General features: G+C 42.0%; 1 protein-coding gene across 2 annotated transcripts in view; it reads left to right on the top strand.

Moving 5' to 3' along the window:
- Pcyt1a (phosphate cytidylyltransferase 1A, choline) overlaps positions 1-27883 on the top strand; it is a 92911-nt gene that overhangs the window by 41399 nt on the left and 23629 nt on the right. For both annotated transcript variants that reach the window (XM_004668332.2, XM_045152147.1), the window contains exon 3: positions 4810-4909. In XM_004668332.2, the coding sequence (XP_004668389.1) occupies positions 4810-4909 (100 nt within the window). The remainder of the gene's footprint in view (positions 1-4809; positions 4910-27883) is intronic.

The raw sequence follows: 27883 nt of genomic DNA, 5'->3' as shown, positions 1-27883 counted from the left end.
CACCAATTCCTCTAATCACTATACAAATTATCATTGAAAATATCAGGTTATTTATCCAACCCAGAGCACTAGCCATAGTACTATCCATCAACATTATAGCAGGTCATCTGCTAATTTACCTAATTGGAGGGGCCACCCTCGTCCTCTTATCAATTAGTGTCCCAATTGCAGTAATTACTTACATTATGTTGATCTTCCTTACTATCTTTGAATTTGCCATGGCCCTCATTCAAGCCTATGTCTTCACCCTCCTAGTTAGTCTGTATTTACATGACAGTGCCTAATAACCCACCAAGTTCATCCATACCATATAGTAACCTAGCCCTTTATCATTGACAGTAGCCCTCCCAGTTCTACTCATTTCCAGCTTAATCATATGATTCCACTTCAACTCTTCTACTGTTCTTCTTACTGGTCTAGTGCTAGAAGATGCCATATGAGCAACTGGGGGAAAATGGCCAACATCTGTCCAAGCAACTCTTGGTCTAAGCTACTCAGCTGCAAACAACCTGACATAATGCTTACCCAAAGTGCAATAGTAGCACACAGTCATGGTGGGTAACCAGCTGGTCTTGATTTGGCTAACTCATCTGCTCAGTGCAACAGAACCTGTAGCTGGAGCTGGGAAACAAGCCAGAACCATATCCAAAACTCAAGTTCCCTCTCCATTATCAAGCTCCCACCAATTGTGGGCTACAAGAGGGCCTACACCTCTTAAATTCTCTCTAAAATAATAATGGTTATCCCATTTATCTGGTACTAACTTCACTCTCTGTTGGAGAATTTGCTTCTCTTTTTCAGATGGTTGCAGATCCTGAGGGGAGAATTGCAATTCACCAGGGCTCCAACTGAAACCTAGTGTAATTGGGGAAATGAGCAACAGTGCTGCTTTCTTGGTGAACCTGGTACCAGCACAAGGGTGGAGATAGACACAGAGGACATTCAACTCCTACCAAACCAGATATCCAGAGACACAGAGGCTCCCAAGACACCATCACTGAAGTAGACTCAAAGTGAACCCATTGTGGCTCAGGGAAATTTGCGGAAGAGGGGCAGAAAGATTGTTAGAGCCATATGTTGGGACACTATGCACAAAGACATTGCCTCTTACCCATAACTGATGGCTAACCTCACAAGCCCACATTCCCTAATGAGGGTGGTCCCTGTGGAGAGGGGAGTACAGGGAGAAGGCTAACCATGGCACCACCATGGTTGTATACACACTGTGTATAAGCTAATAAAAAACATGCAGACACGCAAAATTAAAAATCAAGTAAATACTCTATAATTGAAAAAAATCAAGAACAGCAGATATGATTACCTAGATTTTCAGTGCATAGTAGAAAGAATATAAAAGAGAATTAATGACATAAAGATAATGTAGTAAAAGATACTCAACTAGAGGTCAGCAAAAAATAACAATAACTCTAGGCCTGTTACACGTGTAACCTTTCTAAATTCTGGGCAGCCATGGGTATAACTCTTTTTACCATTCATTTCTCACCTGTACTTCTTGGTCTGTGCTTTGATATTTTCCCTCTGCTATTCTTTCTTAAGCTCCCACTGTTTGCCCTCTTAACTTCCTTTTATGGGGAAACTCACAGCAAATGCTATCTGTGCTCCTCGTAAACCTCCCTGTATATGCACCTGAGTTCTGTCTTCCACATGTTTGTCTCTAGTCTTTCCTTGAAAGCTTCAGTTTCTCTGAAATGAGCTGTATGAATTATCCTCCATGTGCTTGTGGCTATACTTCAGTCTTTCCTTAAATATCTCAATTTCTTTTAAATAAGCTTTATGAACTATACAGTGTTTTCCACATGAGTGTTGTGTTTCCTACATCCCACGTTTTTATGACTGTGCTCTAGCCTTCTTCCTAAATCCCAATTTCTCCTAAATAAACCCCACAATTTGTGATTTCACCCTAAGTAAACTTAATCATTCATGTTTTTTTTTTTTTTTTAAGTGTGACAAACCTGTATGGTGGCACACACCTTTAATCCCAGCCCTTGGGAGGCCAAGGTAGGAGGATCACTGTGAGTTCGAGACCAACCTGAGACTACATAGTGAATTCCAGGTCAGCCAGGGCTAGAGCAAGACCCTACCTTGAAAAACTGAGGGAAAAAAAAAAAAGTGACAAACTGTACAAAGATTGCTCTGTTGCTAACATCATAGTTCATGGTGAAAGAGTGCATTCTTCCCCTCATAAGATTAGGAACAAGGCAAGGATATTTATCTTTTGTACTTCTACTTAGTGTTATGCTAGAAGTTATAACAGCAACAAGCTGTACTAAGTAGAAATAAAACATCCAGATTAGAAAGGAATAAGTAAAATTGTTTGTATTCACAGATAATATTATCTCATATGTAGAAAATCACAAGAAACCTGCAAAACAGGGCAGGGGTGTGGTGGTGCACACCTTTATTCCCAGCACTTGGGAGGCAGAGGTAGGAGGATCACTGTAAGTTCAAGGCCACCCTGAGACTACATAGTGAACTCTAGATTCTAGGTCAGCCTGGTCTAGAATGAGACCTTACCTGGGGGAAAAAGAGAGGAAGGAAGAGAAGAGAATGGAAGGGAAGGGAAGAGAAGGGGAGGGGAGGAAGGAAGGAAGGAAAGAAATCTGTAAAACAACTCAGCTACTCTAAAACTAATAGTTGAAGCTGGGTATGGTGGTACATACCTATAATCTCAGCATTTAGGAAGTAAAGGCAATGGGATCAGGAGTTTAAGGTGTCCTCAGTTACATAGCAAGTTTGAGGCCAGCCTGGACTACATGAGACCTGTCTCAAAAACAAACAAACAAACAAACAAAAAACCCTAATAGTTGAGTTATACAGTGTTCCACTTGCAATCTCACAAGCCTCATTTCCATCATCTTTATTTTAAAAATATTGTAGGGCTGGAGAGATGGCTTAGTGTTTCAGGTGCTTGCCTGCAAAGCCAAAGGACCTAGGATCGATTCTCCAGGGCCCATGTAAGCCAGATGCAAAAGGTGGCACATGTGTCTAGAGTTCATTTACAGTAGCTGAAAGTACTGGCGTACCCTTTCTCTCTCCCTCTTTCCCCCCTCCTCTCTCTGTCTCTCACACACACACAAATAAAATAAAGCATAAAGTTAAAAAAATTAAAATAAATTATAATTTTTTTATTGAAAGAGACAGAAAGAGCAAGTATGACCATATCAGGGCTTCCTGCCACTGCAAATAAACTCCGGACATGTGTGCCACTTTGTGCATCTAGTTTTATGTGGGCACTGGGAAACCAAACCCAGGCCATCAGGCTTTGCCAGCAAGTGCCTATGACTGCTGAGCCATCTCTGCAGCCCCCTCCCTATCTTTAAATTGACAGTCTTGTATTACTTGCCTCATATGGACATTTGAACATAATTATAACAGGAAACATTATACAGTGATAATTATACTTAGTAATGAACCCAAGAGCTGTTTGTCCCCCAGGTATCTAGCCAAAGTCGAATAGGAATACACTTAGTACCCCTGGCAGTTTTGTCAGGTTGGCTCTTCTGCTATGCTGCAAAGGAGCCATCATGCCAGACCTAGTTACTTCGGGGTGTGCTTGGATTGTGTTGCAGTCAGGTTCGCATTGCTGGTAGAAATCACCCAACCACAAGAGTAACTTGTGGGAAAAAGAGGTTTAGTTTGGCTTACAGGCTCGAGGGAAAGCTCCACGATGGCAGGGGAGAATGATGGCATGAGCAGCGGGTGGACATCACCGCCTGGCCTACATAAGGTGGGTAACAAGAACAGGAGAGTGTGCCCAAACGCTGGCAAGGGGACACTAGCTATAATACCCATAAGCCCATCCCAGCAGTACACTGCCTCCAGGAGGCATTAATTCTCAAATCTCCATCAGCTGGGAACATTTAGAAACCTAAGTTTATGGGGGATACCTGAATAAAACCACCACAGGTTGCCAATCACATTCTCAGTTTTACCATGAATTCACTAGCAAGACATTTATTTCTTATGCTATGATTTGCCTATTCTGTTAAAGGTTGTGATTTTTTAATATTTATTTTTATTTATTTGAGAAAGGGAAAGAGGCAGGTAGAGTGAAAGAGAGATGAGAGAGAGAGAGAGAATGAGCACACATGCCAGGGCATCCAGCCACTGCAAACGAATTCCAGACACATGCACCACCTTGTGCACCTGGCGTATGTGGGTCCTGGGGAATCGAACCTAGGTCCTTTGGCTTTGCAGGCAAGAGCCTTAATCTCTAAGCCATCTCGTGATTTTTTAAAAAAAAATATTTTTGTTTTTATTTATTTAAGAGAGAAGCAGAGAGAGAGAGAGAGAATGGGCATGGTAGGGCCTCCAGCCATTGCAAATGAACTCCAGACACATGTCTCCTTGTGCATCTGCCTTACGTGGATCCTGGGGAATCAAACCTGAGTCCTTTGGCTTTGCAGGCAAGTGCCTTAACCGCTAAGCCATTTCTCCAGCCCCTATGATGATGATGATGATTATTATTATTATTATTATTATTATTTAAGGTGGGGTCTTACTATAGCAAAGGCTGACCTGGAATTCACTATATTTCCAGGCTGGCCTTCAACTCACAGTGATCCTCCTACCTCTGCCTCTCAAATGCTACAACCAAAGGCATGTGCCACCACACGCAGCAAGGTTGTGATATTTACTCATCATTTGAATACTGTTTCTTCTTCATGTTGTATATTTAAGTCACAACATGTTGCGTAGTAACAGATTGTTCTTTAAAGCTACATTTTTTTTAATATGTCAGTATACACCATTGAATTTAACTTATTTTTCCTACATTTTCTTCTTCAGGGCTTACGGCAGCCAGCTCCTTTTTCTGATGAAATTGAAGTTGACTTTAGTAAGCCCTATATCAGGGTAACTATGGAAGAAGCCTGCAAAGGAACTCCTTGTAAGTAACAGCTTATTTTATTATTTTATAATAATAACTTTTAGCATTCCCGTCTGCTTTAATGCTCTGTTTGGGAGGATAATTTTTCACTTACTATATATACTTGTTTCCTGGACTGTTGTCCCAGCTATGAGATTCAGGAGCAGAAAAAATAAGCTATTACTCTGAGGTCTACTAATGTAGCTCAGTGGTAGAGTGCCTGCCTAGCATGCTTAAGGTTATAGCATGCTATAACAGAAATACACAAAAGATACTAGCTTGAGCTGGGTTATGATCTTGTTTGTATGGTGCTGGGGACCATACTGGAGCCCTTGCAAGCGCTGTACTGAGCTGTATACCTCCAGCTCCATGATCTGTCTGGTTTTATAAATATCAAACCATTATATTTTTCCCTAGCCTTCAGAAGTTTCCCCGCAGTCCTCTCTCATTATGCCAGTCAACTATGATGCTGCTGATAGAAGACATACATAGTCTATGTTAGAAGATGCTCATCATGTCATTTTGTCTTTTCTGATATTATAATTATATTTTAAAACTTGCTTTATTATTATTTTTTATAATATTTTTTATTTTTATTTATTTATTTGAGATTGACAGAGTCAGACAGAAGGAGAGAGAGAATGGGTGCGCCAGCGCCTCAAGCCACTGTTAACTAACTCCAGACACATGCACCATCTTGTGCATTTTTAGTTTATGTGGGTCCTGGGGAACTGAACCTAGGTCCTTTGGCTTTGCAGGTAAGTGCCTTAACCGCTAAACCATCTCTCCAGCCTTGCTTTATTATTTTTAAAGCCCATACTCTTGGGCTGGAGGGATGGCTCAGCATTTAAGGCACCTACCTGCAAAACCTAATGACCTGGGTTTGACTTATACCAGTACCCACATACAGCCAGATGCACAAAGTGGCACGTGTGTCTGGAATTTGTTTGCAGTGGCTAGAGGCCCTGGCACATCCATTGTCTGTCTGTCTTTTATATCTCTCTCTCTGCTTGAAAATAAGTAAATAAAAATATTTTTTTAAAAAATATTAAAAATAATTATAGAAGTATAAAAAAAGCCCATACTCTTTATTTGTATGCCAAATTTACATCAATTAACAGTTTTGGCCCAAATGATATTTATTTATTTATATGCAAGCAGAGAGACACAGAGAGGATGGGCATGCCAGGGCCTCTAGCCACTGCAAACAAGCTCCAGATGCTTTTGCCACTTTGTGGGTACTGGGGAATTGACCTCAGGTCGTTAGTCATGGCAGGCAAGCACCTTAACTGCTGAGCCATCTCTCCAGTCCCCCAATAATTATTAATATATATTCTGGATGCTCTTCCTGTTTGGGGCAGTTGGTTTTGAGATCCCCAAAATAGAAACTTCCACGAGAATTTGTTGTGAATTCAAAGTCCTATAGGCAGCAGTTCTGTAAATTCTCTAGTTCTTTTTTTTAGTGCACATGCCTGTGTATGTGGGTATACATGTGAATGTGTAGGCCAAAGACAGCCTCGGACGTCATTTCTCCGAATCACTACCCATCTTTTTTTGAGATAAGCATTCTCATTGTCCTGGAGCTCACCAGTTATGTTAGAATAGCTGGCCAGTGAGCCCCAGATACACCTGCATTTCCTCCTGAGTGCTAAGATTACAAGTGTACACCACCAGGCCTGGCATTTTTATTTGTCTGGGGATCAAATTCAGGTTCTCATGCTTACATGGCAAGCACTTTACCAACTGAGCTATCATCCCAACCTTAAACTCCCCAATTCTTTTTCCTTAATCCTTTTTTAATTCTGATTACTGTGATAAGTGTTCTGTCTACTCTGTAAATGCAGGGCTAAACTGAAGCACCAGGGAAGTAAGAGGCCATTATAACCACAAATATATGCATTTCTGATATGTGTTTGTAATTATTTCCTAACTGTGTTTAAGTATGTGTGTTCTCAACTGAAGAGTTGTGAAATAAAAATAGAAATGGTGGCACACACCTATAATCCCAGCACTCGGGAGGCAGGAGTAGGAAGATTGCCATGAGCTCAAGGCCACTCTGAGAATTCCTGGTCATCCTGAGCTAGTGTGAGACCCTACCTTGAAAAAAAAAAAAAAGTGCTAGAAATTCCTAATAGCCCTTGCCTGTATTTTGCCTGTATTTTTAAAGACACATTAAAAAAAGGCTTGTTCAGAGAATATCTTCCCTTTGCAAAAAGCATTTAAATATGGCTCATATTGATCATAGCCCTTTTGATTAATGATACAATTTTTCAGTTTGGCTCCCCTTGAGTAATACACAGACTAATAGGGGCAGAGTAAAATGAAAAGGCAAACCAGAGGCTATGCATAACAGGTTGTAATGGTGAAAGGTCAAATATTGAAATGTCAACACACAGTTTAAGGTTCATGTTAAGATATGATAATAGAGCCTATTGGAAGTAAGAACCTTTTATATACCCTATAACTACACGCAGAATTTAGTACTTTACTCAGCTCTGATTATGTTTAAATTGCCCAGCACGACATTTGAAAAAATGAAAATATGTGCATAGCATGCATGAGGCCTTGAGTTTAATCTCCAGTTTCTTTCTCATTGTTGTGAGCAAGTACCTGACCAGAAGCAATTTAGGGAAGGAAAGAGTTTATTTTGGTTTATAGTTCATTATGTCAGGAAAGTCATGGCAGAATTACTAAGCCAGTCACCACATTGTCAGGCAAGAAGCAAAGAACAAACAGCAAGTAAGACCTTTTAACAAAACCTCAAAGCCCATCCCCAGTGACCCATTTCCTCCAGCAAGGTCCCACCTTCTAGGTGCTCCACAGCCTTACCAAACAGTGCCACCAACAGGGAACCAGGTGTTCAAACACAGGATCCTATAGGGGACATAAACCACAAGTAATAACAAAGGAGAAAAGAAAATATGTGTAGTGGTTCCAAGATTGGAAGCTTATAATCAGTAAACACTGACTAATAAATCCAGTTGTTTAAAATTTTAGAATTTTATCAGTAACCTGTATTTGAGATTATCAGCTTTATTACGTACATGAAGAAATTAAGAAATATAAGAATTAAGGTTCGTAGATGCTAATAAGTAAAGGCTCTCTAGTAGAAGAGCTAATGATAGAGCTAAAACCCAGATTTTGTTGCTAGAGTGATGTGCTTCTTTGTAGACATATGCTCACTTATGCAGAAGCTGTATAACCAACTAACTTATCATTTGGTGAGGATAATTTTGAGAGTGAGAAGTTGCTCTTAATAATAAACTGAGTGCTGGAGAAGTGGCTTAGCAGTTAAGCTAAATTGCCTGCTAAGTCGTAGGACCCAGGTTCAATTCCCCAGAACCCACATAAGCCAGATGTACATGATGGCACATGTGTCTGGAGTTTGTTTGCAGTGGTGAGAAGCTCTGGTGCACCTATTCTCTCTCTCATAAATAAATGAGTCATTTTAAATAAAAAATATAAAATATAGTATGCTGAGCTGAGCATGGTGACACATGACTTTAATCCCAGCACTCAGGAGGCTGAGATAGGACCAGCCTGAGACTACATAAGTGAATTCCAGGCAGCCTGAGCTAAAGCAAGACCCTACCTCAAAAAAAAAAAAAAACAGAAATTAATAACAATAATAAAACTGAGACAGTTAGCAATATGTGAGTGGTTTACATGGGGAAAGGCATTTGGTTAAAGAATAGCTAATACTTGCTTTCTCTCCACTCAGCAGTGGCCCCTACTGGTCATTTGGGTAATATATTAGCATAGGTTTATTAAGGACTGGGTGGGTGAAGTCCTCTTTTTTTTTTAACTTATTATATTTATTGAGGAAAATACAGATCCTAGGAAAGGCACCCATGTAGCTAGAGATCCCATATGGATGGCCTGAAAACAAAACCAGAGAGAGAAAAGAAAGTTCAAAAAGCTCCTGCCATGTAGTAAGGGGTTGGGGCCCTCCCAGCAGGCCTGGGCCTAGGCCATGCCAGCCCAGGCCCAGCTGAGGGAAAATCTCACCCACAGCTGGAAGTTCCCAAGTGGTCAGAGAGCCTGCCCTCCCCTTGCAAAGGTATTTATAGCCTTATAGTGGAGGGCTTTCTTCCAGCTCACGTGAACCAGACAGATAGCTGGTTGGTTAGGACTAGGGGTTGTCTCAAGAAGAGACTAGTCCTGATACCAAGTTGGGTGCTGAACTTGACCAACCACAATGTTTAAATACTATGAAAGATCTCCCTCCCAGGAGGGGTCTGGTTGTTTGTGGAAAAGTAGGTCTAGGGAACTACACAAGAGATAATAAGTCAGATCATCTTTGATTTCAAGTGCAAACTTCCCTGCTGCTGGGCTCCTCCCCAGCGGGCAGGTAGTGCTGAGGAAGGACCAGGCCCGCTGGTTCCTCCCAAGGGGTTGAGGAGAAGGGTGAATGTTGAACAACTCATAACCTTTCCTAGTCACTGGAGAAAAAACACACTGAGTCGGGAGTCTTGTCGAAGCAGGAACTCGCTTTATTGTTACAAGCAGTTGCCTATATAATGTTGGGAATGAAGGCGGGGATTTTAGGATGAGGGGAAAGGTAAGGGCCAATGTAAACCGCGACCTTTGAGATGATAATTCCAACTCCTGCTGCATGGAAGTAGCAGGCAAGAAGCCATTAGGCGTCTTGCTGAGTCCTAGCTGGCCAGAGACAGGTTGCCAAACTTTAGCTAGGCTCAGGAAGTTCCACTAGGCCTCACGCCTGGGCCTCTCAAGGCCCAACATCTCCCCCTTTTGTTTTTATAAGAGCATTAGTCACCATGGCCCCTGTCTTAGTCCCTCTCTGGGGATCTTACCCATCACTGGGTACCATGTGTTTAGCTCACTGAGAACGCACTCCATGGCCTGTCTTAGGGTGTCTCAGTCAGTCTGAGATCTTACCCGTCATTGGTCACATGGAGGGCAAAGGAGGTGGCAGTGGGTCATCTGAGGAACTTAATTCCTGAGTTGCTAGCCTGTGGTAATGTATCTCACCCTGATGGAGTTTTATTGCCTCTAGCCGCTGGTAAATGAAATTGTGTAATTTTGTTAATTACATAAGGCCTGACAGTGAGGATAAGGAGGAGGGGAAGGAGGGGCCTAAGTAGAGGGAGGAGGCAGGGTAAGAAGCCATGTAAGCCCGTCCACAGTGGGCTGTCCTGGAGGTCCTGCCGCCTCCTCACCAAGTCTTCCTGGAGCCTCTTAATCTTGTCCTGGACGATTCCCGGTTTACTGGAGTAAAAGCAGCATTTTTCCTATAAAATATGCATATGCCTCCATTTTCGGCCATTAATAGGTCTAGTTCCCTCCTGTTTTGTAAAAGTACAGAAGGAAGGATGAATGTATCCCACATCTATACTGGAGTTATTAGGGGAAGGCGGGGCCCAAATGCAAGATCCAGAGGAAACATTGGACCGGGATGGGGAAGGTGGCTGAGCAATTTTTTAAGGTCGTATGGGCAACTATACTGCAAGCAGTCAGGGAGGCCCAGATCAGAGGCAAAGCCAGCTCCAGGCCCCAGTCAATGGGTCCCTCCATCTTACCCAGATAGAACTGTAGGTAACAGATGAGGACCAGTGTTTTTGAAAAGGGGATAATTGTTTATTTTCTTTAGAAAAATTTAAAATATTTAGGGTAAATAATGCCTTTTTTAGTTGGCCATGTGGGGGTCCTTAGGATTCCCCCTTTTGTTTTTGTAATTGAGATTTGAGAGTCCAGTTATCCTATCTTTAAAATTTTAGTTATACTATGGTAGTATAAGTCTTGTATATGAGGTATAGAAAGTAGACATACCTCATATTTTAAATATCTAATACTTATAAATATCTCACATTTTAAGTATTTAACATTTATAAACACAGGCAGAACCTGTCACCAGTCTTGAAAACAGTACCAATTGATTTATAGACTAACTCATGTGACCTAGAAATTTTTAGCACCTGTGTTTGAAAACATCTCTGATTAGTTTAGATATCTGTGTTGGTACAAATTACCCAGAGAACATTGGAAACAGAACCATAGAGTTTAATAACTTTTTTAAACCAAAACAGCTAGTTAAATTTTAATAAAACCCTTGATAAATTTTTTTTGAAAGAAGAAACATTATTTAACAACCTATGATTTTGGCTTAAGCTTGATAGTTATTGATTTTATGTACCGCAGAAACTTTTATTAACATAAAACAATTTTATGTTTTACCCATGACTTAAATTTGATACAGCTTACGTAAACAATCCTAAAATATCCCAGGAAGATGAAAGTTATCATTACTGAAATTAAATCACTTAAACCTAAGTGATTAAACCTAGTTATGACCATTCAATAGAATTAGCATAAATAAGAAGCTATTTTTAAAGTTACAATGTCTTTAGGTATGAATACTTCACCTTTGGAAAATAACCACTTCTATGTGAGCCTTTATCTTAAGAATAGTTAAAACCGCCGGGCATGGTGGCGTACGCCTTTAATCCCAGCACTCGGGAGGCAGAGGCAGGAGGATGGCTGTGAGTTCAAGGCCACCTTGAGACTACATAGTGAATCCCAGGTCAGCCTGAGCTAGAATGAAACCCTACCTTGAAAAACCAAGAAAAAAAAAAAAAAAAAAGGTTAAAAGCTTGATGTAAAGAGGAACCTAATTTACTTTACTGAGAGAGTCTTAAAGCCAGTTTTATAACCCTTAAATCATAACAAATTAGCATCAGTGACCTGTTAATGAGTGAGGTCTTATCATAAGACTCAGTTTCTCCATTTGATTAAAACCTTGGTGTCAGGTAAACATTAGATTTAATCCAATTAAATGTTTTAATGAAGGGGCCCTTCCCCTGATAATACACATTAGGTAAGACTGATGCTTATCTTATGTAAGGAGTTTGTAACCTGGTCAAATACCTTGACTCAGTTGACCTATTTAACATTTTGTCTAGTGAGAAATTTTATCTAACAGATAAAAACTGGCTTGCCTTTACAGGCCCAAGCAGAGAGAGAGAAGCACAAGCCTAAACGTCAGAAGCCACACAGTGTGTCCACTAGGGACATATGACCCATTTAGAAATACAAAAGCCGCAGATAAAGCTTGCCGGGACCCAAAAGTGAAAGGAAAGAGAAAGAGAACGAAGAAATGTTGACAAGCAAGTACAGGTTATAGAAGCAAAGTTTAGCGCATTAAATATGAAGACTGCCTCATAACTTATGAGGGTACGCTCACCCGCACATGTATATACCATTGACCTCCTCAACGAGAATGCCTCACATGGTCACTAGTCTGCCGGGTTCCCAGAGCCCCACGTTAGGTGCCAGAGGCCGGGCTCTTCCCTGGCGGGCAGGTAGTGCTGCAGAGGGACCAGGCCCGCTGGTTCCTCCCAAGGAAGAAGGGATAAACGTTGGATGACTCAGAACCTCTCCTAGTCACTGGAGAAAAACCACACTGAGTCAGGAGTCTTGTCATAGCAGGAACTCACTTTATTGTTACAAGCAGTTGCCTATATAATGTTGGGAATGAAGGTGGGAATTCTAGGATGAGGGGAAAGGTAAAGGCCAATGTAAACCGCGACCTTTGAGATGATAATTCCAACTCCTGCTGTGTGGAAGTAGCAGGCAAGAAGCCATTAGGCATCTTGCTGAGTCCTAGCTGGCCAGAGACTGGTTGCCAAACTTTAGCTAGGCTCAGGAAGTTCCACTAGGCTTCACTCCCGGGCCTCTCAAGGCCCAACACCCTGCCTCTTCTTCCTTCAGGGGTCCTGACACCCTGACTGTACTTCCTCTCATGAGAAGACATTCTTAACTGGAAAAGGGACAATGATGTCAGATCATGAACTAGCTCCTGCTGAATGGGGCACAGAGATGTGGCAGTTAGAGTATTTCCTAGAGAGAGGAACTATTCTACAAGATCCCAAGTGTATTGATGGAGTGCAGGAAGATAGTATTGGAAGAAAATGTTGGGGAGAAAGAATAAAATTAAGGAGTTTATGAGAAGTGAGCACCCAGCAAACTGGTCACCTTTAGGCCTTTCCTTCTTGTGGACTTCTAGAGCAAAGGAACCCAGGTAAGTAGAGTTGGATTATCTCAGGACCATCAGAGCAAGAGTTACTGAGATTTTCTTCCAGAATTGTTCATCAACTGGCACAGTAGTATCTGACATGGCCTGAATCTGTTTCTGTATGGCTTATAAAACAGATGAGATATTAGCAGAGTTATCAGGAATATGAATATATGTATACACACACAACATTTAACCTTGATAATGGTGAATATAACATAATAGCATATTTTGTATACTAGCCTTCCAGAGTGTACCTTTTTAAATTTGTCCTGGGGGTAGCCAGGGGCAATGGTTGGTGCGGGGCTCCTTCCCGCACAGGTAGTGCCGAGGGAAGGACCAGGCCTGCTGGTTCCTCCCTAAGGGTTGAGGGGATGATGAGCGCCGGACGACTCAGAAACCTCTCCTGGCCACCGGAGAAAAACCACACTGAGTCGGGAGTCTTTGCAATGCAGGAACAACTCGCTTTATTACTCTGAGCAGTTGCCTATATCATGTTGGGGATGAAGGCGGGGATTTTAGGGTGGGAGAAGAGGTAAGGGCCAATAGTAAACTTTAACTATTGATGGTAATTACAATTACCACGAGGAAGTAGCAGGCCAGAAGCCCTTAGGCATCCTGCTGAGTCATAGCTGGCCAGAGACAGGTCGTCAAACTTTAGCTAGGCTCAGGAAGTTCCACTAGGCCTCACGACTGGGCCTTTCAGGGCCCAACATCTCCCCCTTTTGTTTTTGTAAGAGCATTAGTCACCGTGGCCCCTGTCTTAGGTTGTCCCCCTCTGGGGATCTTACCCGTCATTGAGTACCAGGTGTTTAGCTCACTGAGCCACTCCACGGCCTGTCTTAGGTTGTCCTCCTCTGGGGATCTTACCGTCATTGGTCACATGGAGGGCAGGGGAGGTGGCAGTGGGTCATCTGAGGAACTTAATTTCTTAGTTGTCAGCCTGTGATATCTCGACCTGATGAGGTTTTATTACCTCTAGCCGCTGGTAAATAAATTGTGTAATTTTGTTAATTACACAAGGCCTGACAGTGAGGATAAGGAGGATGGGAAGGAGAAGAAGGAGAAGGAGAAGAAGAAGGAGGAGAAGGATGGGGTGGGGTTCAGATAGAGGGAGGTGTCATGTAAGCCCGTCTGTAGCAGGTTGTCTTGGGGGGTCCCGTCGCCTCCTCTCCATGTCTTCCTGGAGCCTCTTAATCTTGTCCTGGACGATTCCCGATTTACTGGCGTAAAAGCAGCATTTTTCCTGTAAAACATATGCCTCTCTTTTCGGCTGTTAGTAGGTCTAGTCCTCTCCTGTTTTGTAGGACTACCTTAGCCAAGGAATCTAGCTTCCAGGAATGATATCTACATCTGGGATTAAGGTGGCTGGGGCACAAGGGCCCATCCAATTGCTGGGCAGAAAGTTACAGGACATTTTGCCTCCGCAAACATAAGCCATTCCAGAAAGCGTGCAGCGTTGAGCACTGGGCTCAGTTTTGTTAAAATTACAGAAGGAAGGATGAATGTATCTCACATCTATACTGGAATTATTAGGAGAAGGAAGGGCCCAAATGCCCAGAGGAAACATTGGGAAAAGCTGGACGGGGATGGGGAAGGTGGCTGAGTAGCTTTTTAAGGTCGTATGGACAACTGTACTGCAAGCAGCCAGAGAGGTCCAGATTGGAGGCAAAGCCAGCAATCCTCCACAAGGGAGGGAGTTATTTAATTTAGCAGGGTAAAGGACCATTTTAGAAACAGTCCTCAGGGGTGGGACACTCCCTCGAGAAATGATTGTCAGTGTCCCCTTGTTCAGACAAATATTTTAGGTCCCTCGCTGGTACCCAAATGGGTCTTTTTTCATCTTGAGGGAAGACACATCCAAACCCTCTCCTTGCTGTGAGGAGCGGATCAGGCCCTCTCCAGGCCCCAGTCAATGGGTCCCTCCATCTTACCCAGATAGGACTGTAGGTAACAGATGAAGACCAATGTTTTTGAAAAGGGGATAATTGTTTATTTTCTTTAGAAATGTTTAAAGTGTTTAGGGTAAATAATGCCTTTTTTAGTTGGTCATGTGGGGGTAAGGACTCCCCCTTTTGTTTTTGTAATTGAGACTTGAGAGTTTGATTATATCTTTCAATTATAGCTTGGCCCTGGGGGTTGTATGGGATGCCTGTGGAATGTGAAATTTTCCAGGTCTGGAGAAAATCTATAAAGGCCTTGCTTATGAAGCAGGGGCCATTATCTGTTTTTATTTGATCAGGTAGCCCAAGAGTGGCAAAACATTGAAGCATATGACTAATGGCATGTTTAGATTTTTCCCTGGCATGTGTTGATGTCCAGCAGGCGCAGGAAAAGGTATCAACTGAAAGAAAGATATATTTAAGGTTTCCAAATGGAGAATAGTGTGTGACATCAATTTGCCAAAGATGATTAGGGCGGAGCCCTCGAGGATTGCTTCCTGTATTTTGAAGGGGGGGTACTTGGAGGAAAGGCTGACAGGACTTACAAGTCCGGACAATTTTTTTAAGGTTCTTGACTGGTACCTGTGGAAACCTGTGCTTGAGACCTCTCCAGTTGACATGGGTCAATAAGTGGAAGCGTGTAGCTTCTGTAATAGTATTACATTGAGGCATAGAGGCCATTTTATCAGCCAAATTGTTTCCTTGAGAGAGAAATCCCGGTAAGTTTTGATGACCCCTGAGATGTTGAAGAAAAATGGGATTGATTCTTTGAGTAGGGAACGAGCTTGAATCATCAAAGGAGATATAGGGTTGGAGTCCAATCTAATATGGGCCTCAACCAGGTTGGGTAATAAATTAACAACATAAAGGCTGTCAGAAAATAAGTTAAATGGCTCTTGAATAGTGTCTAAAGCTAGAAAGACAGCAAATAGTTCTTTGAATTGTGCTGACTCCTCAACCTCATGGGAGAGTGACTTTATGGGGATAGGCTCTTTTTTCTGTTTTAAAGGAGGGTAAATGACTAGGGAAGCCCCCAGGCGCCCTCCATCGGTAAACACGGTAAGAAAGTCAGGGTTAGGTTGAGACAGAAAAAGCCTGGGGGGCTTCCATTCTAACCTGGAGAAAAAACTCATCCATTTGTGGGGGCCATAATGGCAATCAGTTTTACCTAGAAACCCCTCGAGAGCCATAGCAAGTCTGTTATTATTTCTCTGAAGCCAGGTGAAATCAGTTATCTTAAAGGGAGTGACAATAAGGTGAGGTTCTGTGCCAAACAACCGGACAGAGGTGTCTCTGCCCTTGATAATGCAATCAGCAACCTGGTTGGTTATAGAATAAACTCTGGGGATCCCACCGATTGAGAGGTGGATCCATTGGATGGGCTCACCTTCCTGGGCCAACAGTGCAGTACAGAATGTTTCCCCAGAGAAAATGTAGAGGGAGATGGGCAAATTAGGATTGAACCTCTTTAAGGTCGCAGTATTTATAGCCTGTTGTACCTTATATTATAAAAAATTTGTTGATGACAAGGGGACAAAATTACCTGAGAGGAGAAGTTAAGATCCTTTAGGAGGTCAAACAAAGGGGACAGCTCTTCAGTAGTTATGGGTATCCAAGGCCTCATCCAGTTAATTTCTCCCAAGAGCTTCTGGAGTTGAGGCAAGGTGTAAGAATCCTGAATATAAAGTTGTGGTTTAACAGGTGAAACTGTATCTAGAGTAAGGGTCGAGCCCAAGATCTTAAAGGGAGGCACAGTTTGAACTTTTTCAGGAGCTACTTTAAAGCCATGAGTATGAAGGATAGTTAGACATTGATGGGTAAGGTCCTGGAGTGTGGAGGAATCTAGGCACCCAAGAATAATATCATCCATGTAGATATAAAACAGGGTATTGGGGAGATTGAAAAGAGAAGAGAAAATGGATGACAGGTAATATTGACAAATGGGTGGGCTATTAGCCATGCCCTGAGGTAAGACAGTCCCTTCAAATCTCCTATCTGGGCCACAAAAGTTAATAGCGGGTACAGAGAATGCAATTTTTTCCATGTCTCCTGGATGGAGAGGGATAGAGAAGAAGCAATCTTTAATGTCAATGATAGTAATATGGTATATATTGGGAATAGCTGGGATCCATGGGAGTCCCCTCTGGGGGGTTCCGAAGGGGATCATGCATTCATTGATCTTTCTTAAATCATGTAAAAATCTCCAGGACCCATTAGGCTTTTTTATGACAAAGACTGGAGAGTTCCAGGGACTAGCGGAGGGACGGATATGTCCGGCCTCCAACTGTTGATCAATAAATATGTGGAGTTGGTGTAACTTAGAAGAAGGGAGAGGCCACTGCTCAACCCATATAGGGTCCCCCAGTCTCCACTGGATTTTAAATGGGGGGGTGCTGGGCAGTGGCCCTTAGAATTGGGGGTATTCATTGGAGTAATTAGGATGACATTCCCTCCCTTCCTTAAACCATTGTTGATATATATTTTTTTTTATTTAACAAATCATTATAAAAGGCCTTATGATCAGTAGTGATGAAAGCCTCGGCATCTCCAAGGATGTCTTGCCCTAGTAAGTTAGCGGTGAGCCCAGTCACCACGAGAGGGAGGACTTTTCCCTTGTCTCCACCTGGGTCAGTCCAAGGGAGCCACGTGGCAGTCTCCTAGAAGGTGGATTGTCTGCCATTTCCCAGTAGGGGAGGGTCAGGCACAGGCTGCCAAGAGGGGGGCCATCTATTTAAATTACCAAATTTTGCCCCTGGCTACCAGTAGATTTATAACTATCATATATTATAAATTGTACTTAGTTTAATTTTAAAGGTCCCCACAGTCTTGACCAATTTAAGATATTGAGATTTGTAAAATTAAACAAGTTAAACACTTAACATATAAAGGCACAGAGTAAACATTTTTAACTGGTATAAGGCATAGCAAAGAGAGACTAAAACAATGTAAATTGAACCGTTATAACCTAAAATTCGTCTCAGTGTCTGTAACTTGCTTGAGGTGTTTTAGATTAAAATCTTAAATCTCAGCTGGGCATGGTGGTGTACGCCTTTAATCCCAGTACTCGGGAGGTGGAGGTAGGAGGATTATCATGAGTTTTAGGCCACCCTGAGGCTTCTTAGGGAATTTCAGGTCAGCCTGGGCTAGAGTGAAATTCTACCTCGAAAAACCAAAACAAAGAAAAAACAAATATTTAATTTTTTAATCCAGTATCTCGAGTAAAGCATATCAGTCTATTACAAATTTAAACTTAAACTCTTTGGGCCTGGGCAGTAGGCCGTAGCCAGCCCTTATGCCAGTAGCCCAGTTCCAACGAAGTTCCCTGTAGTCTTTCTTTCCTCTTACAAAGCTTATAAGCTAAGCCTCGAAGTTTAATGCTGTCTGTACTTAGAATTTTTAAACTTTTATCTGAATAGTCCATAAAATTTGGTTTATCACTCCAGAAGACACCTTTACTTGTAAGTATCAAGTCCATGTCTATTTTTTTAAAGCAAAGTTTCCAAAAGATTAACATCCACATGGTCAGGTTCATCTCAGCTTATCAGACAGCTTTAGGTTTGTTGAGATAAACTTCCAGACCAGGTACAGTTTTGGAGGAAGGAATATTTACTGAAGCTTATAGATCGAGGGGAAGTTCCATAATGGCAGAAAAAGCTGGCCTGCCTTCACAGGCCCAAGCAGAGAGAGAGAGAAGCACAAGCCTTTAGAAATACAAAAGCCGCTGGCAAACCGAAGGTGAAGGGGAAGAGAAAGGGAACGAAGAGATGTCGACAAGTAAGTACAGGTTATAGAAGCAAAGTTTAGTGCAGTAAATAGGAAGACTACCTCATAACTTATGAGGGTACGCTCACCCGCAAACACCGATTACCTCCTCAACGACTGCCTCTCACGGGGTGCACTAGTCTGTCGGGGTCCCAGAGCCGCACGTTAGGCGCCAGATGCGGGGCTCCTTCCCACAGAGGGAAGGACCAGGCCTGCTGGTTCCTCCCTAGGGGTTGAGGGGATGATGAGCGTCCGACGACTCAGAAACCTCTCCTGACCACCGGAGAAAAACCACACTGAGTCGGGAGTCTTTGCAATGCAGGAACAACTCGCTTTATTACTCTGAGCAGTTGCCTATATCATGTTGGGGATGAAGGCGGGGATTTTAGGGTGGGAGAAGAGGTAAGGGCCAATAGTAAACTTTAACTATTGAAATGGTAATTACAATTACCACGAGGAAGTAGCAGGCCAGAAGCCCTTAGGCATCCTGCTGAGTCATAGCTGGCCAGAGACAGGTTGTCAAACTTTAGCTAGGCTCAGGAAGTTCCACTAGGCCTCACGACTGGGCCTTTCAGGGCCCAACAGGTTGGTACCATAGAGCCATTGGGTGCCACTAAGGGCTGCACAAATATGTTTTTGGTCACAGGTCTTACTTAGTGACATCCTGGCATGTAGAAGAGATTTACTATTGTTCCCAGTATAAGGAAGTCTTCTGAATTAAGCAACCATTGGCCAGAGTCATCTATATATATTAGGTTTGAAAATAACCCTTTTGACATCTATGGTTGTTTTTCCTAATTATAGAATTAGAACTACTAGAGATGGGGACAACATGTCTAAAGGCCTTGTTTGTTTTCCCTCTTAGAAAATTCTTGTGTTAGTGAATTGGTCATTCATATATTTGAGGTATCCCTTTATCTTTGGTTATACATTTCCCTCTGAGTATTTAACATCAAGCAGATAGCCAAAATTTAATCAAGGATTAATTTTGGAGGTCACTCTCCAAACAAGACTTTAGGACCCAGAAGTAGCCCTATTGGTTTTCCAGTACTGGTATTGTCTGTTAGGATGAGTCAGGGCCATGCTGGCCAAGTAGTTTTCCCTTCTTTGAGAAGCCAGGAGGCCTTTCCTCAGTTATGATTCCTGTTTCAGACTATACACCAATTTTTTGTTTCTGGGTCTCTATATCCTTCCTGATCTGAAAGACAGGTGGCTTACCAGGGCCAGTGTAGAAGTCCTATCATCTTCAGTGACCTCATGACCTGGAAGCCGTGGCCAAAATAGTGCTCTTTTTAGCTCAGGTGAATCCAATTGACCTTACCTTCTACATAGGTTATTAGAACATTTAAAAAGGAAGTTACACCAACCTGGGTGCATGTACCTATATAGCACATTTGACTACTGAAAGAGATCTAGTTAAAGAATGGCATACGAGCTTAATAAAGGCATTTTGTCCAAACATTGTAAGTTTAGTTGTCCTGTGGCAGCATAGACTGTATCTGAAGCATAGAAAGTCGGCTCATCTTACCTCTTAACTAGCTAATAGCTATAAATACAGGTAGAACCTGTTACTAGTCTTGAAAATAATATACATCTAAACCAATAATGTAGCCTAGAAATTGTCAGAAAAAAAAAAAAAACAGTAAGACAGTATAAAGTCTTGGCACCTGTGTTCAAAAACATCTTTGATTAGTCCAGATACCTGTGTGGGTACCAATTACCCAGGAAACATTGGAAACAGAACCACAGAGCTTGAAATTATTTCTGTCAGGTGAGGATCATTGTTTGAGCTTGAGGCTGCACCCTAAAGTAGGGAATATGTCTTAAGAGTTAATTTTGTTATAAATACTACACTTGAGATGTCAGAAATGAGACAGTTGCTTTACATGTAATAGAGCAGAATGTGGTCATTGTTGAGCTAAAACAGCTAAGATTTAATATAACCCTTGACAAATCTGTTTTGAAAGAGAAAACACTATTTGACAACCAATGTTTTTAGCTTAGTCTTGGATAGCAATTGATCTTAGGTATAATAGGAATTTTTATTAACATAAAACAATTTTGTCTTATCTGTGACTTAAAATTGATAAAGCTTAGGAAACTATCCCAACATATTTTACCTAACAGGAGGATAAAGTTTACAGTGTTCTCCTGGTAATATCTATCCTTTTTTTTTTTTTTTTTATCTCCCTTTTTGGTCTCTGGTTTTTGTTTTTTTTTTTTCTTGGCTTCCTGATTATAATAAACAGAAGTTACCACCTGGAGCAACTATTTTTAAGCTCTTATCTGGTATGGCTACCAAGTTTTGAAATTTCTTAGGAATATCAGGTATTGACGGAGTTCAAAATCTATCTTTAAGAAGAATTTTCTCCTCCATGGTATCTGGAGTTACATTAGTATGTTTTCCAATTGTCTTCTTAAATCTTTGGAGAAAAGCAATGGACAATTCCTCTTCTCCCTGTATTATCTAAATGAGCCCAGTTTTTAAGGCAACAAGCTAGCAGAGATTTTGGGGGTATCTTGGAAGCTGGCTGTCCCATCTAAAACAAAGTGGAGGAAAGTGAAGAGTCTAGAGTCAGGTTGTGCCCGATGCTAGCTAGGTTTCCTCCAGACCTTTGCATGTGCCTTACATCATGGCATATAAGGAGTGCTACAGGCCGTTCTAAGCCCAAGTGTGAAGATTTCTGCCCTTACTCATGTCTTGGTAGCTTAGATGCCCTATGGGTGGGGGGACAGGGAGTTGAGACCTTTTTTCCTTCTCTCCTGTGTGGGAGGCTGGGATATGGGTCTCCCCGGGTCTGCGAATGTTTGGGACTAAAGGGTTGTTATTGTTTTGAAGGTAATCTCAGTTTTATTACCTTAAATATAAGGATCCTACCCTGTGTTGATATTTGAGAGGTAGATGCGAGATCACTTACTTGATGCCTTTTTATTGTATCTGCTTCTACCCTGATATACATTTTAGGTAAGTCTGATACTTGTTTTATGTAAGGAGTTTGCAGCCTGATCAGTTTATCTTATTTGACCTTTTTTTCTAGTGAGAAAGTTCATCTGACAGAGGACACATTAGGTGTTTAAAAGAGAGGAGCTAAGCCAGGCATGGTGGTACAAGCCTTTAATCCCAGTACTCAGGAGACAGAAGTAGGAGGATCACCCAGAGTTCGAGGCCACCCTGAGACTACATAGTGAATTTCAGTTCAGCCTGAGCTACAGTGCGACTCTACTTCAAAAAAAGAGGAGCTATAAAGAGAACCAAAGTCGGGCTGGAGAGATGGCTTAGTGGTTAAGCGCTTGCCTGTGAAGCCTAAGGACCCCAGTTCAAGGATCGGTTCCCCAGATCCCACGTTAGCCAGATGCACAAGGGGGCGCACGCGTCTGAAGTTCGTTTGCAGAGGCTGGAAGCCCTGGCGCGCCCATTCTCTCTCTCTCCCTCTATCTGTCTTTCTCTCTGTGTCTGTCGCTCTCAAATAAATAAATAAATAATTTTTAAAATATTTTAAAAAAAAAAGAGAGAACCAAAGTCATACTCTGTTTGTTCCTCCCTTTTCCTTGTCAGAGACATTTGGCCATTTTGTCTCTGAACAGGATCTGGAGGGACACATGGCTTAAATTTGCATGGGGTCTGAGATAAAGGGATGCCATCCCGTTTTCCAGAGTCCAGCTTGCTGTGACTTTAAGTAGCATATAACAGTTAGCAAGAGTGAAAGGAAACAACAGAGCAGACAGCTAAGAATCCTGACATTTCTTGTCTTATTTTGAAATTATTTGTTTTTACCTAGGAAATTAAATTTACCCACTTGTAATATACAAAGTGATAGGGTCTTGTCTATGTCTAATCTGGTTAGACCTCCAAAGAATGTCAATTAGATCTGTGCTTATGACTCTGTGACCCACTGAGGACAGGACATCACCTGTGTCTAATGTAAGATAACTTTGAATTCAGTCTGTATCCATATATATATAGAGGTAATAGAGCTGCTTTATGAGTCTATAAACAGTTGAAAAATTCTTAATATTAGATATAGTGTTTATCTCTTTAGCCTAAAAATTAGCTGTTTCTCCTTATAAAAGGAAATTAATTTTAGGCCAAATTTGGTGTTTTTAGGTGTCCTATGTCTTTTCTTCATACACATACCTTCATCCACATACTTTAACATTCTGATCTCAGTTCCACTCAAAAAGGCATTTCTAGACAGCATTTGATGACAACATTGAAAATTTTTTCACAGTTCTTTCGATCATCTCATCTCAATCCATAATTAGCCATCTTACTTATAAAGCTACTAAAGAGAAACTATACCAAATTGATTAATGTTATTACCCACTGACAAAGAAGCAAGTAGTTTAGCCTCAAAGGGTCTTATGGGAAATTTGTAGAGAAACAGCCTTAGCTGAAAAACTTACAATCTCCTTAGTATTTATCTCACCAAAAATCCCTACCTGACAACCAGATTTCTCTTATAATAACAGTATATATACCTATAAATTTTATATAACCCATTGACTTGAGATATCTCCTATTAAATAAATCCCATAAAACACATTTTTTAAAGTTATAAGCCTGAATATAGGAAAAACATGACAACCATTTGGGGGCGGGATAATCTTTTCTTGGGGGAGAGTGTTCCAAGGTAGGGTCTCACTATAGCTCAGGCTGACCCGGAATTCACTATATAGTCTCAGGGTGGCCTCAAACTTGTGGCAGTCCTCCTACTCTGCCTCCTGAGTGCTGGGATTTAAGGCGTGTGCCACCACGCCCAGCTTCTGGGGGATAATTTTTATCAATACCTCTAATACACCTGTAAAAGATTTTATTAAGAGGAGATAAGGGCACACTCTCCTGTTGCTGTTATCCACCTTATGTTGGCCAGGGGATGATGTCCACCCTCTGCTCATGTTGTTGTTTTCCCCTGCCATCATCAAGCTTCCCCTTTGAGCTTGTAAACCAAAATAAACCTCTTTTTCCCAGAAGCTGCTCTTGGTTGGGTGATTTCTATGAGCAGTGCAAACCTGACTGCAACAGTAAAGTAGTACCGAGGAGTGGGATTGCTGATAGACCCCCGACTATGTGGCTTTTACCTTTTGGAGCTGATTTTCAAGAGGAATGTGGGAGGATTTGAAACCTTGGCCTAATAGATGCCTTGCAGTGCTGTAAGTACAGCTTGATGGACTACTCTGATCTGAGCTGCAGGACCTGAATGCAGTAAGAACTATGGACTGTGAGGTTTGGCTTATGAGGGTGAGGAAGAGCTTTGCTTGGACTGGGCTAGCAGTTTGTGTGAGAAGCTCACTCTTATGCCTATGTCCTGAGAGGTTGTGCAGGGTTGCTTTGTGTAGAAATGAACTGGTGTGAGCAGAGAGATATGGCACAGAAAAAATTCAAATCTTTGGGCCTAAACTGCTGTCCACTCACCAGCAAATTGTTTGAGATTGGGCCAGCCAGCTGACCTGCACTGGGGCAAGAGGAAGAATGTAGACTCTTTTGAAAGGCCTGAGTGTTCAAGCAGTGCCCTGTTCTTCAAAGTCTGCTTTAGTCCCCCCTGGATTAACAAATTGGCACCCTACCTGGTATTGCGGAGTATAAGAAATGCTGGAAAGAGGGTCATTGAGTTTGCAACATGGTCTTGTGTTTTGGAAATGGCCATGGGCAGTTGAAGCATGTTTGCTGGATACCTGCATAGAGACCCCATGGGCCATGAGGATGAACCATGGATTGCAGTGAAGACCCAGTGGAGATGCCAGAACCATGAGATGGCCGCTAAAGCGCTGCCAGCCCTGATGAAGTTTTCCAGGACTCTGAGCCTGGCTGGAGGGGCAGGATTGGAAGTCCAGAGACTTGTTGCTGGTTAGATTTATCGGACTGGGAGATTTGTCACCAATTAAGAGTTGTTGAACTTGAAGCTACAGAATTTGGTGTTTGCCCTGTTTAAATCATGTATTGCTTGAATATTTCTTTGCTATGCCCAGTGCCATCTCTTACAGTGTGAATGTTTATTCTGTGCCATTTTGGAGTTTTGAGGTTATTTTTTGATATTATGGCTCAGTTAAAAGATCTTGGACTATGGGGATGTATGAACATCATTGAGATTGGTAAAAACTATGGGGAGTTTTAAAGTTGGACGAATAAATTGCACTTTACATCAAAAAAAAAAGAGGCAATAAAACAGATTTTTATTGTCTTAAGGTGGGTTGGTCTGGAATTCAGGCCAGTATTACTCCTTTTAAGTGACAGGACCATTATAATCTCTTAAAATACCTGGCAAATTATGAGCCACCAAAAAAAAAAAAAAAAAAATTATGAGCCACCACCTCGGGGAGAATTTTGTTGTTTCAGTAATCCTCTGTGTAGGTTGAAGTTGATCTAGAGCATAAACTCAGTAATTATATTTATGATATATATATATATGACAAATTATGGCCTGTTTACATAAAATTTCAGGTTACTGGATGCTTTAGTTAAATCTGACTTTTAAAGACAAAAAACAAAAACAAAAAAAACCTTGAAATAAATAACAACATAAACTTCACAAGAAACCTCTTGGACTGTTTACATTAGGAAAGCCATACTGTAATTTATCACACATAATAAAGAAACCAAAAGGTGTCTGTCAATAACATCTTATTTGTTTAAAGCCTAAAGAAAAGAGAAAATATCAGGTATAGTTCAAATTTAAATTATGTACTTATTTTTACCAAGCAATTTAAAAGTCACATGGTTTTAAAATATAGGGTCTGGCTTTGAACATTGGATTTTGAATTGGTGATCCTCCTGTCTCAGCTTCCCAAGTAGTTAGCTGTGCAGCCAGGCTTAGTTCATTTTGCTTTTTATAATACCTGTATGAATAAAGGATTTACAGTTATATAAAGATATATTTATCATAGAACACTTTGGCAGAAAAGTACAGCAGTTAGCAAGCACCATCAGGCATGTCTTTCCCATTGTGTCCCTGCATTTCCTGAGAAACAGTGTGGTTACCTCCCCCACCCAGTTGACACAGCCTCAGGCCTCACCTCCAAAGTGGGGAGGAAGCATATGGCCAGGACCCAGGCCTATTAAAGAAAGCTTTCCAGCTAAGCACCTAGGCTTGAGGCTTGGCTGGGGCAGTTTCAGTCTCCTCCTCATTTAGGTGACCAGAGACCTGCAGTCTTAGGCTGGTGGTTTGCTCAGTTCAGGAGGTGAGATCTCAAGTCTTCAATTGAACTAGACAGAGCCTGTACCCCTCAAGGGGAGGAGCCCAAAGTAGGAGTTGGAGCTCCATCCTCCTACCCCCATGGGCAGTCATGTGTCTTATGGCACAGTGCCTTGTAATGGAAAAAGGAAAAAACAGGACAAACAAAAAAACTTAGAAGACATTCAGGCCCACATTCTTTGGTTGCTAAGCCTCCATGTTGCCACAAGGCCCCTTGGTTCAGCAGAAACAGCTCTGAAGCTCAGGAGGAGTTCAGCCTTGTTAAGTGTGGCTGGAGGTCAGAGAAGCTCAAGTAAGTGCATCTCCCTTCAAAAGTTGCCACCTTTACAGAAGAGCCCTTCCTGGTGCCATCCCAGTTTAGCCTCAGGCAATAGTTCACATTGCAATAGGGCTCCAACACCAGCAGGGTAGAGCAGGCCAGGTGGTGAAGCCATGGTGGTAGGTGACCAGTTCAAAGGGAAACCTGTCTGCCTGACTGGCCAACACTTTGTGCCATTCATTCCCCTCAGCTTAGTCAGAGATAGTGATCTTAGCCTCTAGCAAGAGTAGAAAGCAAGCTAGTTTTCCCACTAGTGGAGAGAAGCAGTAGAAATACCCCAAGTCGTGCTCACAGCTGGAAAATGTGCTTCCCGTTTTCTCCCACAATATAATAATCATAATTCTCCTTCTCAAGATAGTCCCACCAGAGTCACCATCTGTAACATGGTGCTAGGGGGTCCGGGAAAGACCTTGAACCCCAAACTCTATGTTTTTTCTTATTTTAATCAAAGAATTAGAGCTGGGCATAGTGGCACACGCCTTTAATCCCAGCACTCAGGAGGCAGAGGTAGGAGGATCACTATGAGTTGGAGGCCACCCTGAGACTACATAGTGAATTCCAGGTTAGCCTGAGCTAGAGAGAGACCCTACCTCAGAAAACCAAAATAATAATAATAATAACAACAATAATAAAACAATTTTAAAAATTTAATAAAAAAGAAGACTGAGAAGGATAATTATAAAATTATTATATCTGTTGAGGAAAGTAGAGCCAAGGAAAGGCTCCCACGTGGCCCATGTGGTGGGCATGGGAAAAAAAATGCCGAAAGGAAAGAAAATTCAAGGAGCTCCTGCCATATGGGGAGCTAGAGGGGATAAAAGAGCCCATGTGGAGAATAAGAGCTGGGGGCCCACCCAGCTGGGTCTGGGCCTAGGCCCAGCTGAGGGAAAAATTCACCCACAGCTGCAAGTTCCCAAGTAGTCAGAGCTGAAGTCTTAGAAAAATTGGTGAAGCACTTTAGAGGACAAGAGGTACCTCTAAGGTGGGTTAGGAAAGGATTCAGTGATGTACTTTACTTCATATGGGATGATTAACTGTGCTCTACACCTTTTTTTTTTCTTTTTAGCTTTTAGTTTTTCAAGGTAGGGTATCTTTTTAGCCCAGGCTGACCTGCAATTCACTTTGTAGTATTAGGCTGGCCTCAACCTCACAGCGATCCTCCTACCTACACCTCCCAAGTACTGGAATTAAAGATGTGCGCCACACCGCACTTGGCAGAAAGAGGGGCAGAGAGAGAGAGGGAGAGGGGGAGAGAGAGAGAGAGAGAATGGGCTCACCAGGGCCTCTAGCCACCACAAACAAACTCCAGACCCGCATGCCACTTTAAGTATCTGGCTTTACATCAGTAACTGGGAAATTGAACTTGGGTCATTAGGCTTTATGGGCAAGTGCCTTAATCACTGTGGTGGTTTGATTCAGGTGTCCCCTATAAACTTAGGTGTATTGAGTATTGGGTTCCCAGCTGATGGAGATTTGGGAATTAATGCCTTCTGGAGGCATTGTTGGGGGTGGGCTTAGGATAGCCAGTGTCCCCTTGCCAGTGTTTGGCACATTTTCAGGTTACTATTGTCACCTTATGTTGACCAGGGGATGACATCCACCTTCTGCTCATGCCATCATTTTGTCCTGCCATCATGAAGCTTCCTCTTGAGTCTGTAAGCTAAACAACAGTAAAATTGGTACTGAGAGTGGGCTTGCTGCTAGACACTTGACTGTGTGGCTTTGGCCTTTTGGAGCTGATTTTCA

This window comes from Jaculus jaculus, chromosome 6, assembly GCF_020740685.1.
Source record: "Jaculus jaculus isolate mJacJac1 chromosome 6, mJacJac1.mat.Y.cur, whole genome shotgun sequence".
Classification (NCBI taxonomy): domain Eukaryota; kingdom Metazoa; phylum Chordata; class Mammalia; order Rodentia; family Dipodidae; genus Jaculus; species Jaculus jaculus.
Note: the sequence above shows the minus strand (reverse complement) of the source record. Positions and strands in the feature narration are given on the sequence as shown.